Genomic DNA, 12,301 nt, shown 5'->3' with positions numbered 1-12,301 from the left:
CTTCATTCCACAACTCTTTATCAAACACCCACTAAGTGCCTGTTACTATATTAGGTGCAGGGAATACAGAGATGAATATCCCTGCCCTTTTATCACAGACAAAGCACCACTCCCTCAACAGATACACGTGTGCACACATACACAGAGGTACTCCTGCCCCTATCAGCTGTCTGATACCCACCTAATATCTCCCTTTCCCTTTTCTTCATGAATCTCACATGCATACATACATACATACATACACACACATAATGGGTCAGACACATAGCCACCTCTCACAGCTCCAACACAGCTGACACAAACATTTATCTGGTACCCATCCAGCACATATACATGTGATACACAAAACAGTCCCTCTCAACACAGGTACTCAAACACACCTCAGACACACAACCACACAACCCTCATTTGAAAGCACATGCTTTGTTCGGCTTGCTGGGAGTCTCTGGCCAATGAATCTTTTCAGGGAATGGATACAAGGGCTCTGGTTGACCAGAGTGCCTCTGGCTGCATTTTTCATACACCCGGGCCCAACTCTGCACAGGGAGACCATAGACTGGTTACTATAATCTCTCTGCAGCTCAAATTTCCCTTCCATCAAGTTAAAAGAGTGGTTCGTCCTATTTTCTTAGGAAGGCTTGGAGGAGAGGAGTCATAAGGATCAGAGAATCAAGTTAAAGATCTTGGGAAAAAAGATTCCTCATAGAGTCCAGGTGCCTTACTGAGATCTCATATTATAACACATGCACATCGGTACCCTATACATGGGCACACACCCTTACACTTGTGTACTGCGCACCCTACTAGGCACTGGATGTCAATCTGCAAACACAGTACTATTCAAACAGCCCCATTCACACGTATACACACTGCCAGACTCACAGGCCTCTGCATGCAGGTAAACACACACTTTCACAGTTTAGGGAGCACCTGAGCTCCTTGCGGGAAAGGCGAGAAGGCGTCAGATTAACTCAATACACACAGTTCCTGACGACATATCCCACAAACTTGTACAAATAACCCCACAAAAGCAATCCAAAACCTCCCTTATATGTCCCTCAACCCCAACTATAGATGCAAAGTCAAAATACTGTGCAGAGTACAGACTTCCCAAACCAAGGGGCCAACATGCAGGCTCAGCTCCTCACATAGCTGTCCACATGCTGGCAGTCACAAGGACACCATCCCCAAAGCAGTCCCAAAGCCACCCTAGATTGTGGGCACACATGTGCATATGCTCACTTTCCCCAAAAGACTATCTCTCGGGGCAGACACACACACAACTGCTAAGTGGCCCACAGCTCTGAGGGGTACTGAGGGAGACGAAAGCTCACCCGTCTGCACATACCTGCAGAAAGCAGCTGCCACTGACTAGGGATAAAGGAAACTCCCCAGCCAGACCAAAGTACAACAGGTGCCTTAAAACACCCCCTTCCTCCTTCCCCACTAAAACCACAGGCCTGGAGCAACCAATGACCGAGTCGCCTCATTTCACCCATCTCTTCCCGTTGCAGCTGGGGGAACTAGAGGAACCTCCCGTTTCCTTAAACCTCCCTTTCAATCCCCTATTCCACATTGGATTCCATACTCCATAGTCCTACCACCACTCTCCAGACTAGTCTCCCCCAAATCCCAGGCTGGTAAGGGCTGGATGTTTAAAACAAAAGCCTCCACGCCCTGTCTCTCACTCAGAAGAAACTAAAAGCCATTTGTTTGCCCCTCACCAAATCAGTCAACTCCTAGTCATGAGCCTGAGAAGCCTCAGCCACCTTCTCCCTCATTTTGACTTCACTCTTGAAGAGGCTCTGCCGATTCTGTGGTGAAAAGAAACACTCGGTTCCCGCCCCCCTGGCGTATGCAGTCAGGGCCTTGAAATCCCCACTCGCACTCACACGCCTTGGTACCCTCCTCCCCACGCCCACCACCCTCACGACCAGGCCTTCCATCCTCCTGTCGCCTCCGGGCCCTAGAAGCCATACTTCCTGCCCGACACGCGAGGGCCCTTCCAGACTGCGTCCCGAAACACCGGCCCCGCCCGCCTGGGCCGACAGCGCCCCCCTACGTCCCCCGCCCGACCATTCGCCCTCAGCCCTACCCATCGCCTAGCCTCACAGGACTTCCTCACAGACCCCGACCTTACGCCCCCAGAGTCCCCGCCCGCGAGGCCCNTCCTGTCGCCTCCGGGCCCTAGAAGCCATACTTCCTGCCCGACACGCGAGGGCCCTTCCAGACTGCGTCCCGAAACACCGGCCCCGCCCGCCTGGCCTCACAGGCCCCGCCCCCGGCCCCCAGCTGACCATTCGCCCTCAGCCCTACCCATCGCCTAGCCTCACAGGACTTCCTCACAGACCCCGACCTTACGCCCCCAGAGTCCCCGCCCGCGAGGCCCCACCCACTACCTATCACAGGCCCCGCCCACACAGGCCAAGTCCACAAGCCCTCACCCGTCGGACCCACACGTCCCAAAGCGCCAGACATTCACCCTATTGCCAGACCCTCACAGGGCAGGACTGCACGGGCCTATTTACGGTCGTTACAAAACCCTCCCGGAGAGGGTTGTTGGCCCTCGCAGTCCACGTGCACACTGGCCACACCCACACCAAGTCGCCTCACCCAGATGTTCCGCCGCTTCCTAGCCATCCACACATGCTCTCTTCCGGACTGGCGTCCTCACACCTCACAACTCTCGCGTGCTGGTATACACGCACAGGCCACGACACCCGGGGCACCCCCAACTCCTCCCTCCCGCACCCAGGCGCCCGGTAGCGGCTCCCCGGCTCACCTTCGCTGCAGAACTTGCCACCGAAGCCCGTTTGGCTGCAGTCGCAGCCCACCTCGCCGGGGGCCAGCACCGTGCAGAGGCCGCCGTTGGCGCAGGGGTTGCGCGCAGGCGCACACAGTGGGTCCGCGGCGGCGCCGCGCAGGCCTTGGCTGCCCAGCAGCGCTGGGGGCCGCTCGCCCAGCTTCAGGTTGGCCAGGAGGCCGCGGAAGGGCGGCTCGTACTTGACAGTGCTGAGCGTGAGCGCGGAGAGGCGCACGTCGGGCGGGATGCCGCCCACAAACAGGTCGCTGGCCACCTGCATCTCGCGGCGTTTCGAGCGCACCTCGGCGGCGCGGGCCTCGCCGTCCACCGCCAACGCCGTGCGGCGCGCGTCGCGGGTCAGCAACACCATGTGCCAGCGGTCGTCGGCCACCGGCGTGTCCAGCTGCAGTGTGGCGGGCTCGGCGCACGAGAGCGTGAAGCGCAGCCGCAGGCGCCCGTCCACCAGCAGCAGCTCCAGGAAGTCGCAGTCGCCACCGTCGTCCAGGTAGAGCAGCAGCGCACGCGTTGCGTTGGTGCGCAGGCTGAAGCTGAGCTCGCCGCTGCTTGCCGCGCCCGCCCAGCGAGCGTAGCGAGCCCACTGCCCGGGGCCGCCGCCGAACTCCAGGCCACCCGCGCCCGCCGCCAGCGTCAGCAGCAGCAGCAACAGCGACGGCAACGGCGGCCGCCACGGGCTCTCTGGCGCCATGCCTCCGGCGGCCCCGGCCCCGCCCGCCCCCCGGCCCCGCTCAGGCTTCAGAGCCGCGGGCGCATGGGGCGGGGAGGGGGCCGGGCGCCCCCCACGCCAAGCGGGGCTCCCTCGCCGGCTCACAGTGCCATGGGCCCGGCCGCGGCGCGAGGCGCGCAGAGGTTCAGGTGCTGGCTTACCCCCGCCGCGGCAGAGGCGCCCCTCCCCCTCTGCGGGCTTCGACGGAAGATGGGGGAGGGATGCCTGTGGGGGAAAGAGAGAGGAAAGAGTTAATGAGAGGCTCGGAGGAGGGGAGGCTGTTGGTGTCTAGCTGCCCCTTCACACTGGTAAGCACCCAGATGTTTCCCTTTAGGACTTGAGCCGCCCTGACCTGGAGAGAGTCCCGGAGTAAGAGACACCACCATCGATGGGAGTACTGGGGGGCCAACACCTGGGGAGAGGTGGCACTCGCCAGGGGTATTATTGGTTTGAGATGTGGTCAGGTGGGAAGGCACCTTAGAGTCCAGTAGTAGCCCAACCCAGATGCCCTCACCATCGCCTCCTGTCAGCACCAGGGCCAGTTCCTCCATCTGGTGACCCCAGCCCCTTCTCTGAGCCACCCATCCCCTGTGCATGGCTCCCACCATCAACCACGACTCTCTCATCAGCTCCTGATAATGAAGTTGCTAAATAATTCATTGGGATTAATTAAATGCCAATTCGTCAATAGTATCACAGGGTAACCAGGCTGGGAAGGGGACGGGGAGAGAAGCCAGCCAGGACCCAGGCATCCAGGTCCGAAGTCCTCTCCATCCACGCAAGGACACGGGCATCTGATGTCCTTGTGTCCAGTTCCCCCCAAATCACACTCACCCGTTCCTGGGACCTAACCCCACTGATCACCAGCCCAGATCCTTCCTGAACCTAAATGTCTACCTCAACCTCCAGCTCCCAGGCTTCAGCCTCAGACCTGGCCTGATACCTGCGTTCTCTTCATCCCTCAGTTTCACCACACACACACCCAGGGCTGGGGGAGCCACCAGGAGGCAGGCAGGCTTATTTGCATAAAATTGCCTTTCTGAAATGATTACCCTTGTAACGGGCTGTCAGAGAGCAATTTATACCCCATGCCGGGGAGGGGAATTTGCATCTCGTTAAACTCCAAGTTGTAATTATTTATATCCAACAACCCTCTTGAATATTGCATTGATTTTATTTTGGGGAGGGAGGAAGGGAAGGAGGTGGGGAGAAGTCTGGGAGAGAAGTAGGGAGGGGCCAGAGTTTAGGAAGAAACAGGGAAAAATTGAAGGTGGGGGGGGCAGTGGGAGGAGAGGAATTGCATGAAAAGTGACACAGCCAGAAGAGTAATGGAGGAGAAAGGTGGCCTGATGGGGAGAAGAGGAAAAAGAAGGTAGAGAAAATTAAATTCGAAATTCAAACAGCATTTGTCAAGGCCCTAGATGCTGGGCATTTTTTCAGATGTTATTTTACTTCATCACTCTGAGACGTCCCATTATTCCCATTAACCACTGGGGAAGTCCACACAGGGAAGTCTAGGGACTCGCCCAAGGTCACACCACCAGTCAGCATAGAACTGGAACATGGATCCACATCTCTCTCCAGCATCTCCACAAAGGAGATAAAAGGCAGCGCAGCCATAGGCATAGCTCAGAGAGGTGGGAACCAAAAGAAGAGGAGAAGGGTAACTTGGAGAGGGACGAGGCTGGAGACGTGTGGTAAAGAGTCAAAGAGCTATGTGGGAGGAAGCTGGAGTATAATCAGAAGAAAAAAAAGCTAGGAGCCCCCTAAAAGCCCATAGCAAAAGGGTGAGCAGACAGTCACAGAAGGGCAGGGATGGTTGGAGTGATAGGTGTGCAGAAGGAAGATGGGGCAGAGGGTCCTCAGGAGGCTGGTGGTAGTGTTTAGGTAGCCACCTCCAAGAGACCCTCAAAGTCCAGCTCTCAGGTCCTTTCATCTGGCTGCTTCCAGCTGCTGCCCTGCCAATCCTATAGGCTCCAACAGGGACTCAAGTGTCCCTCCAAGGGCTGCCCCTTCACAGGCAGGGGCAGAGACGATCCAGGCAGGGGCGGAAGCGATCCAGGCAGGCAGCCCCCTCTCCCTCCAAATACCATCAGGGTTATATATAGCTTTGCCACTGCCTCTCCTCATTGGGTAATGGAGATAATTAACATGCGCGGGCTAATTAGCCAATCAAATTAAATGCAGCACCTGCTCCCAGCCTGATTGACGCCTTTACCCCCACACATATGCACCCCCACTCCACCCCAGGGCAGGGGAGGGGGACCCTCAGGCTTGGGGGAGGGAAAGGCCAACCTCCCCCTCTTCTCCAAAAGGGGCAGTCAGCAACCCCCAGCAGATGCACAGCCCCGATGGCCAGTGGCCAGAAGAGTGATGTCCTCCCTCCCCTGCTAGGGTCTCAGTGTGTCTGGCCTAGCCTCTCTCAGCCTCTCTCCTGGCCCCCACCCCAACCTCTGGACACTATTTTGGGGAGGGAATTAATTAGCTATTGATTTCCGCTGGCAGAGGGAATAGGATTTCGTGCTGCTGTCCACTCAGCCCTCTGGAGAGGGAGGGGATTAGTTCCCTTGCCCCACCCCCCAACCCAGTCCCTCTCTCATACTCACATCCCCCACCCTCTAGGGAGATGGCAGAGGGGTTCTTCCTGAAGGTCTAGGAGCAGGGTCTCCCTGGTTCAGGAAGTTGGCAGAGGATAGAGTGAAGGATAGTGGGGAGGCCTCCAGAGGCTGGGAAGCAGATGCCTGGGTCCTGAGAGCCAGAAGGGTACCTGATGGGGGGGAAGGGGCAGAGCGGGGAGTGCGTGGCAGCAAACAGAGTCCAGGAGGGAGTCATGCCAAAATGTGGAGGGAGAGTGTAGGAAGGAAGGGGGTGCCATGAGCAGGCACATGTCTGTGAGCTGGTTGTGGGGGCAGAGGCTGAACTTATGGGTGCCTCTTGGGACGGGTGAGCCCAGGATCTGGGCCTGCAGCCCCTCAATGCTCATTACTTATTCTCCCCACAGCCCGCAGCTCTGCAGCACCGGCCAGCTTGGCTCAGTGCCATGGGCACAGGGGCTGCAGGGCTGGCCAGGAGAAAGTCCTTGCCCTCCCTGGGTCCTCTCTCCAGGGACCCAGAAACCAGCTTCAGGCTTTCCAGGCAGAGATAGCCCCAAGAGGAGTGTGAGCTAAGCGGACACCTGGGTCCTTTCCACCCGACCCCAGCCTACAATTCCCAGGAAACCTGCTTCTCTTCGCTGCTCCTTTCCCCTCCCCTCAGCCTACCCCATCCCAGGACCAAGCTTCTGCCCACCCAGCCTCCAAACCACCCAGGACCAAGGGGGTTCCTTTATCTAGGATGTTCCACCCTCCCCATTCCTGGTACGCACACAGCCCTCCGGCCTCAGATCTCCTCCCCACAGGCCAGGGCCATTGCCGAGCCAACTACATCAAGTAGACAGTGTCCCCTGGAGTTGTGCAGGGAAATGGCCACTGCCCCAGGTTCATGCAGTGCAGCAGAAACGCCCCTGCACCCACAGTGTCCAGGCACTGCTCCCAAGACCCACTGTTCTCTTCCAATGCCCACTGCCAGTGCATGGACACTTGGCCAGAGCAGCCTCGGGATATCCTGCCTACTGACTGACGTCACTGCCGTGCACACTGCCAACCACTGCTGGCCTGGGGCCACCGCTCCTCTAGGGAACTGACCTCTCTAGTATAATCTGGGATTCTGCACCCAGTCAGCTCCCGGCACCCCTTACCCACAGAGGGACTCTGCAGCCTTGAACCAGTGGTGATGGGAGCTGGGCAGGTTGGGGTGGGGTGATTCAGCTGCTCTCAGGACCTCATCCTACTCTCTTCCCCACTGACTCCTCTACCACAGACTATTTCTGGGTCCTCCTAGGCTGACAACCTCCTCCTCATCTTCCCACAGCCAGGCCAGTGCCACCACGGCACCTAGGCTGCAACTTTTAGACTCCACACCATGTGTCATGCGCCACGCTGGACCACCATGTGCACTGTCTTATTTAATCCTCTAGCTCCAGGAGGTAGTTGTGTCACCCCAGGCTTCTAAACAAGGAACCTGCGCTTAGAATGATGAATTCATTTGCCCAAGTGCAAGTGCAGGTAAGGGGTTGCTGGCTCCCACATCAATGACCTTTCCCCCACAGGGCAGTGTCAGGCTCAGAGCACACCCTTCTCTTGATCTGGCCTTCACAGGGGCCACTGCCCTATGCAGACAACCCAGACTCTGAGTTTGCCCCTAGGACAGAAAGACACAGACTTGGAGCTGATGAAGTTCATTCCTCTCATTTTTTCTGAGGTGGAAACTGAGTCCCAGAGAGGAACAGTGACTGATTCAGGGCCACACAGCAGAACAAGACTAAAACTAAGGTCACTGGCCTTCCATTCTGGATACTTTCCACTGTCCCCATTATTCCAGACCTTCCCATCTGACCAAAGGCCTCAGCCCCCATCCCACTGGTGCAAACGGAGCAAATGGATGCAGGGTGAGATAGTCTGTGCCCACCCTGGCAGAGCCTTCTCCCAGCACCCACTCAAGCCCCCTCTCTGGCCACATCTACACTACACACACACACAGCCATGGGAATGCCAGCCTCCCTCTAGCTCTTCTCACGCCAGCTCCCTCTCATGCCAGCTGGGAGTGTGACAGCAGGGGCCTCCCCCAGGCGCTAGGGAGGAAGAGCTGGGTTTACACACATTCTGGTGGCCCCAGAAGGCAGCTCGTGGACAGGTGGGAGAAGTGCGTGTTATGAGGAGGGATATTTTGGCTCAAGTTAAAGAGAAACTTGCTGGCATTCCAAAGCATCCAACAGTGGAGTAGGCTGCCTCTGGGGGGTGGCAAGTTCCCTGTCTGTGGAGGTGTGTGAGCTGAGGCAAGACGACTATTGCTCAGAGATGCTCGGGTAGAGGCTCTGGAATCATATGGAAGGGGACATCAAACTACTTGAGTCCTGAGGTTCCCTCCCAGTCACAGAGTATGTTTTTGGAAGGCTCCCCTCTCTTCCCTAAAACACCTTAGACAAGGTTGGCGGGCTGCAAACAGTTCTCACCTCCCCTTCCTGCTCCCTCCTTACAGCCGTGATGACCTAGAAGAAAAAAGGAAGCCCTCGGGCATATCCATGTCCAATCACACCTCAGCAGTGGGCAAAAACAAGATAGTGCAAGGATTAGAGGCATTGACTGGAGACTGGGTTCAAATGCCAGCTCTACCCCTTTCTAACTGTGTGACCTTGGGCAAGTTACTTAGCTTCTACAGGCCACAGTTTCCTTATGTGTAAAATAGAGGTAATAGTGCTAGTGTCCAAATTAAGAGTTAATATACATAAAGCACATGGAACAGTATCTAGCATAGACTGAAGCAGAAAAGTATGTGTTGTATTAATTATCACTTTTTAAATTCCTCATCTTAGCATTTTACAGTCTGCAAAACTCCATGGATCGCGTGTATCCTTTGATTCTCACCAGGGCCCAGTGAGGGAAGTAAGCAAGGCAGGTTTTATCACTGCCCCTTTTTGCAGATGGGGAAACTGACACTCAGAGAGGAGAAGGGACTTCCCCCCAAGGTCACACAGCTTGTAAGTAACAGACCTGGGACTCATATTTCTACCCCTGGGCCCTTCTCCAATCTGCCAGGCACCTCCCCCTGCCCAAGAAGATGGAAGAATGGACAAAAGGGTCTGAAGACGCGTGGGCTGGGCTCTCGGCTACCCCCAAGCAGATCTTTGTGTCCATGGAGAGAAGCATGAAGGAGGCTGGGCACAAGAGATGGCAGCTCAAGGTGTGCATGATGAAGAGGCCTTGCCAAGTGTGTGGGGCTGAGGAGATGGGTGGGTTGGGGACGGAGGTGCAATTGAATGACATGGCGGAGTGGGGGCTGGAGCACAGGTGCCTAGGGGCTTGGAGGTAGGCAGTGGGAGTGGTGAGCTCACCTCATGCCCACGCCTGTGCTGTGCACAGCTGGGGGATGCCGACCTGGGTGGGTACACCCCAGCCATGCAGAGGGGACAGATGGTTTCCAGGGGCGGCCTTGTGAGTAATCATGAGGTGCCTGGGAATGTGGTATTCATGACAGGTGTGCGCGTGTGTGTGTGGAAGGTTATCATAATAATGATGGACAGAGCTGCCGTTTACTGGGGGCTTCCTATGTGCCTGACAAATACATCAGACAAAGTAAAGTTCACAGAGTGCTGAGCACAGAGCCAGGCTCACAGCAGGTCTACCATAAATGCAGTTATTATTACTATGATTACTGTCATAACCATCCCATCTAGACCTCAAAAGAACCCATGAGATAGGTATGAGGACTCCCCATTTCACAGATGAGGAAACTGAGGCCCACTGAGGGGCAGAGCTGAGCCCATGCAGCCTCACTCTCACCCCATCTCCCAGTGTTAAACAGTGACAGTGGCAGAGACTGCTTTGTACATGACAACAAGGTGCCATGCACACACGGGATTATTTGAATGAGTCTCAGAGCCCATAGGCCTGCCTGTATGGACGGGGCCAGGCAGGGAGCGCCCCGACAGATGGAGCAGCAGGGTTGGTGGCATGTGAGACACATGGTCAGGGCGTCCCCGTGGGGGCTGGCCTCAGGAGCTGGGAATGAATGGACAGCATGATGTCAGCACCAGGCTGGGGTGGGGACCTGCTCATCAAGGTTCTGAGGAAGGCCAGGTGTAGCTGAGTGCTAGGCTAGACTGGAAGGGATTGTGGTCATGGTCAGGAGTAGGCGGGCCTGGGGCTGGGGACTTTCGGAGGATCCAAAGATATGAGAGCAAGTGAGAGAGAGAGTGAAAGTGAGAGAAAAGCTTAGGGGGTTAGCCAAGGCATAAAAGGGCTGTTAGCATGTGTGTGTGTGCGCGCACCGATGTGCGCACATGTGTACACACACACAGGCCTGGGACAGAGTGCTTAAGACCAAGATGAGAATGTAGCACTTAATGATATGTGGTGGGAGGTGGGAGATGGTGTGTCTGGGAGGGGAGAATGTGTCCCAGGGAGTGAAGGTATGTACGGAAGAGTACAGGTGTACCTGAGATGACTGTGGGAACCTGGAGAGGTGAATGGTTGGAGGGGGGCGCTGTGTGTATCTGATGGTGAGGGCTAACAGTGCGATGCTGGGCCTCTAGGGGTATGTAGGGGCCATGTGTGTAGCATGTACATGAGAGCAGGCACCGGGGAGAGGTCTCTGAGGCAGGAGGTGGCAGTCTCTCTGGGCGGGGAGTGTAGGCGGTGTGCTGGCAGGAGGTGTATTGTGTACGCAGGTGTGTGTGCCTGTGTAGGTGTATGTCTGGGTGGGTGCCGCCGAGTGTGTGTATCAGTGTCAGATTGTCTGTATCACCAGTAAAGGCGGATGGGTGGACCTGGGTAGAGAATGAGCATCTGCAGGGAAAAGAGGTCCCCAATAATCCCTCTAGAACCCATACCCCTCCTCTAAGGAACCCAGAGTGTGAATTCAGCCCAGGCCAAGAAGCCAGGAAAGGCCTGGGCCCCTGGAGAGAACTCCCCAGCCACCCCTTGACAGTGACTGCAGGCCTCTTGCCAGTCGGTCAGTCCCACCCACCCTTGTAGATCTGAGGACAGAATGGGTCTGAGAACACCTCCTTTATCAGGAATGAAGGAATCCCCAGCGAGACCCTTCTCCACTGCCCCCAGAAAGATCCAGCCCAGCCTTGGATGCCAGCATCCCTGAAGGCAGGAATTAGAGACCTGAGTGGCTGAAGCACCCACGAAACAGAAGGCTTCCCAGTTAACAGACCAGCGGACCTCCCTCCTCCCTTTCTTCTTTCTGTCTCCCTTCTCTCTTACTACTTCTCTGGCAGAAGATATAGAATGTAAAGCCCTAAAGTCCACCCTCCCCCAAAAGGAATACCCAGACACTGGGAAGGTGGACAAGAGGGAAGGGCAGAAATGAATGGGAGGTCCTCATCCACTCACCCCACCCCCCAGCACATACACAACCAGAGGTGCACAGAGGCCCCCAAGGCTGTCAAGAGGACTGGAGACCCAAGACCCACCCCCTAAGACTGATATCATCACTGGTCTGGACAGCTTCTCCCTTCACCTCCAGGCACCAAAAAACAGACCCCTCCCAGCCCTTGCTGGTTCAATGAAGCACCAAATGCCCTCACCCAGGACTCAGGTGGGGGCTGAGAGTAAAGAAATCAACAGCCCCGCCCCCCAACAGCCGGAGAAAGCCCATTTTGCCTCCATGGGCCCATCCAGGGTTTAAGGGCTCACACCCCAGTCCAAAGAACCCAGGGCAGATGTCTCCCTCATCTGGGGGAGGAGTCTGGGACTTGAGAAAAGGTCCCCTCCTCTTCGGGGGTGGGGAGCAAGCCCAGGGCCCCGCAGCTTCTCCCTGCAGCACTCTCTGACCATAACCCTGTCGCCGCCCGCCCGGCGCATTCCCACCCCAGCACAGCCCCCTCCTACTGATTTCCCTCCCAGTCTCCCTCTCTCATCGCCCCCAACCTTCCCCCGCAAGCTTTCGCTCCTCTCCCTCAGGCCCCCCATCTTTCCCAGCTCTCTACCAACACAGACCCATCTCTGCCTCAAGCACCTTGGCACCTTCCCCTCTGCTCCCTCCCAATAACCTCCTCTCCTTGGCTACCATCCCCCAGTAAAGCCTGGTCCTCAGTGGTGCCCCCAGTGTGAAGCCCTGCTCCCCGCCTCTCCACTACTCTCTTCCCCCTCTCCAGCCCCCTCTCCTCCTTTCATGAAGCCCGGCTCCTCTCTGGTTTCTCCCCTGCAGACCCTTCAGAGCACAACAGC

At 56.7% G+C, this 12,301-nt stretch overlaps 1 protein-coding gene across 27 annotated transcripts in view; it reads right to left on the bottom strand.

Annotated features, from left to right (window-relative positions):
- The window catches only part of NRXN2 (neurexin 2), a 104,043-nt gene that overhangs the window by 91,182 nt on the left and 560 nt on the right, over positions 1-12,301 (bottom strand). For all 27 annotated transcript variants that reach the window (XM_019645394.1, XM_019645395.1, XM_019645403.1 and 24 more), the window contains exon 2: positions 2,783-3,752. In XM_019645394.1, the coding sequence (XP_019500939.1) occupies positions 2,783-3,509 (727 nt within the window). In that variant the 5' untranslated portion in view covers positions 3,510-3,752. The remainder of the gene's footprint in view (positions 1-2,782; positions 3,753-12,301) is intronic.

Source organism: Hipposideros armiger, unplaced genomic scaffold (genome assembly GCF_001890085.2).
Source record: "Hipposideros armiger isolate ML-2016 unplaced genomic scaffold, ASM189008v1 scaffold_93, whole genome shotgun sequence".
NCBI classification, from domain to species: Eukaryota; Metazoa; Chordata; class Mammalia; order Chiroptera; family Hipposideridae; genus Hipposideros; species Hipposideros armiger.
The sequence above is the reverse complement of the archived record's forward strand: the minus strand, read 5'-3'. Positions and strand labels throughout refer to the sequence as shown.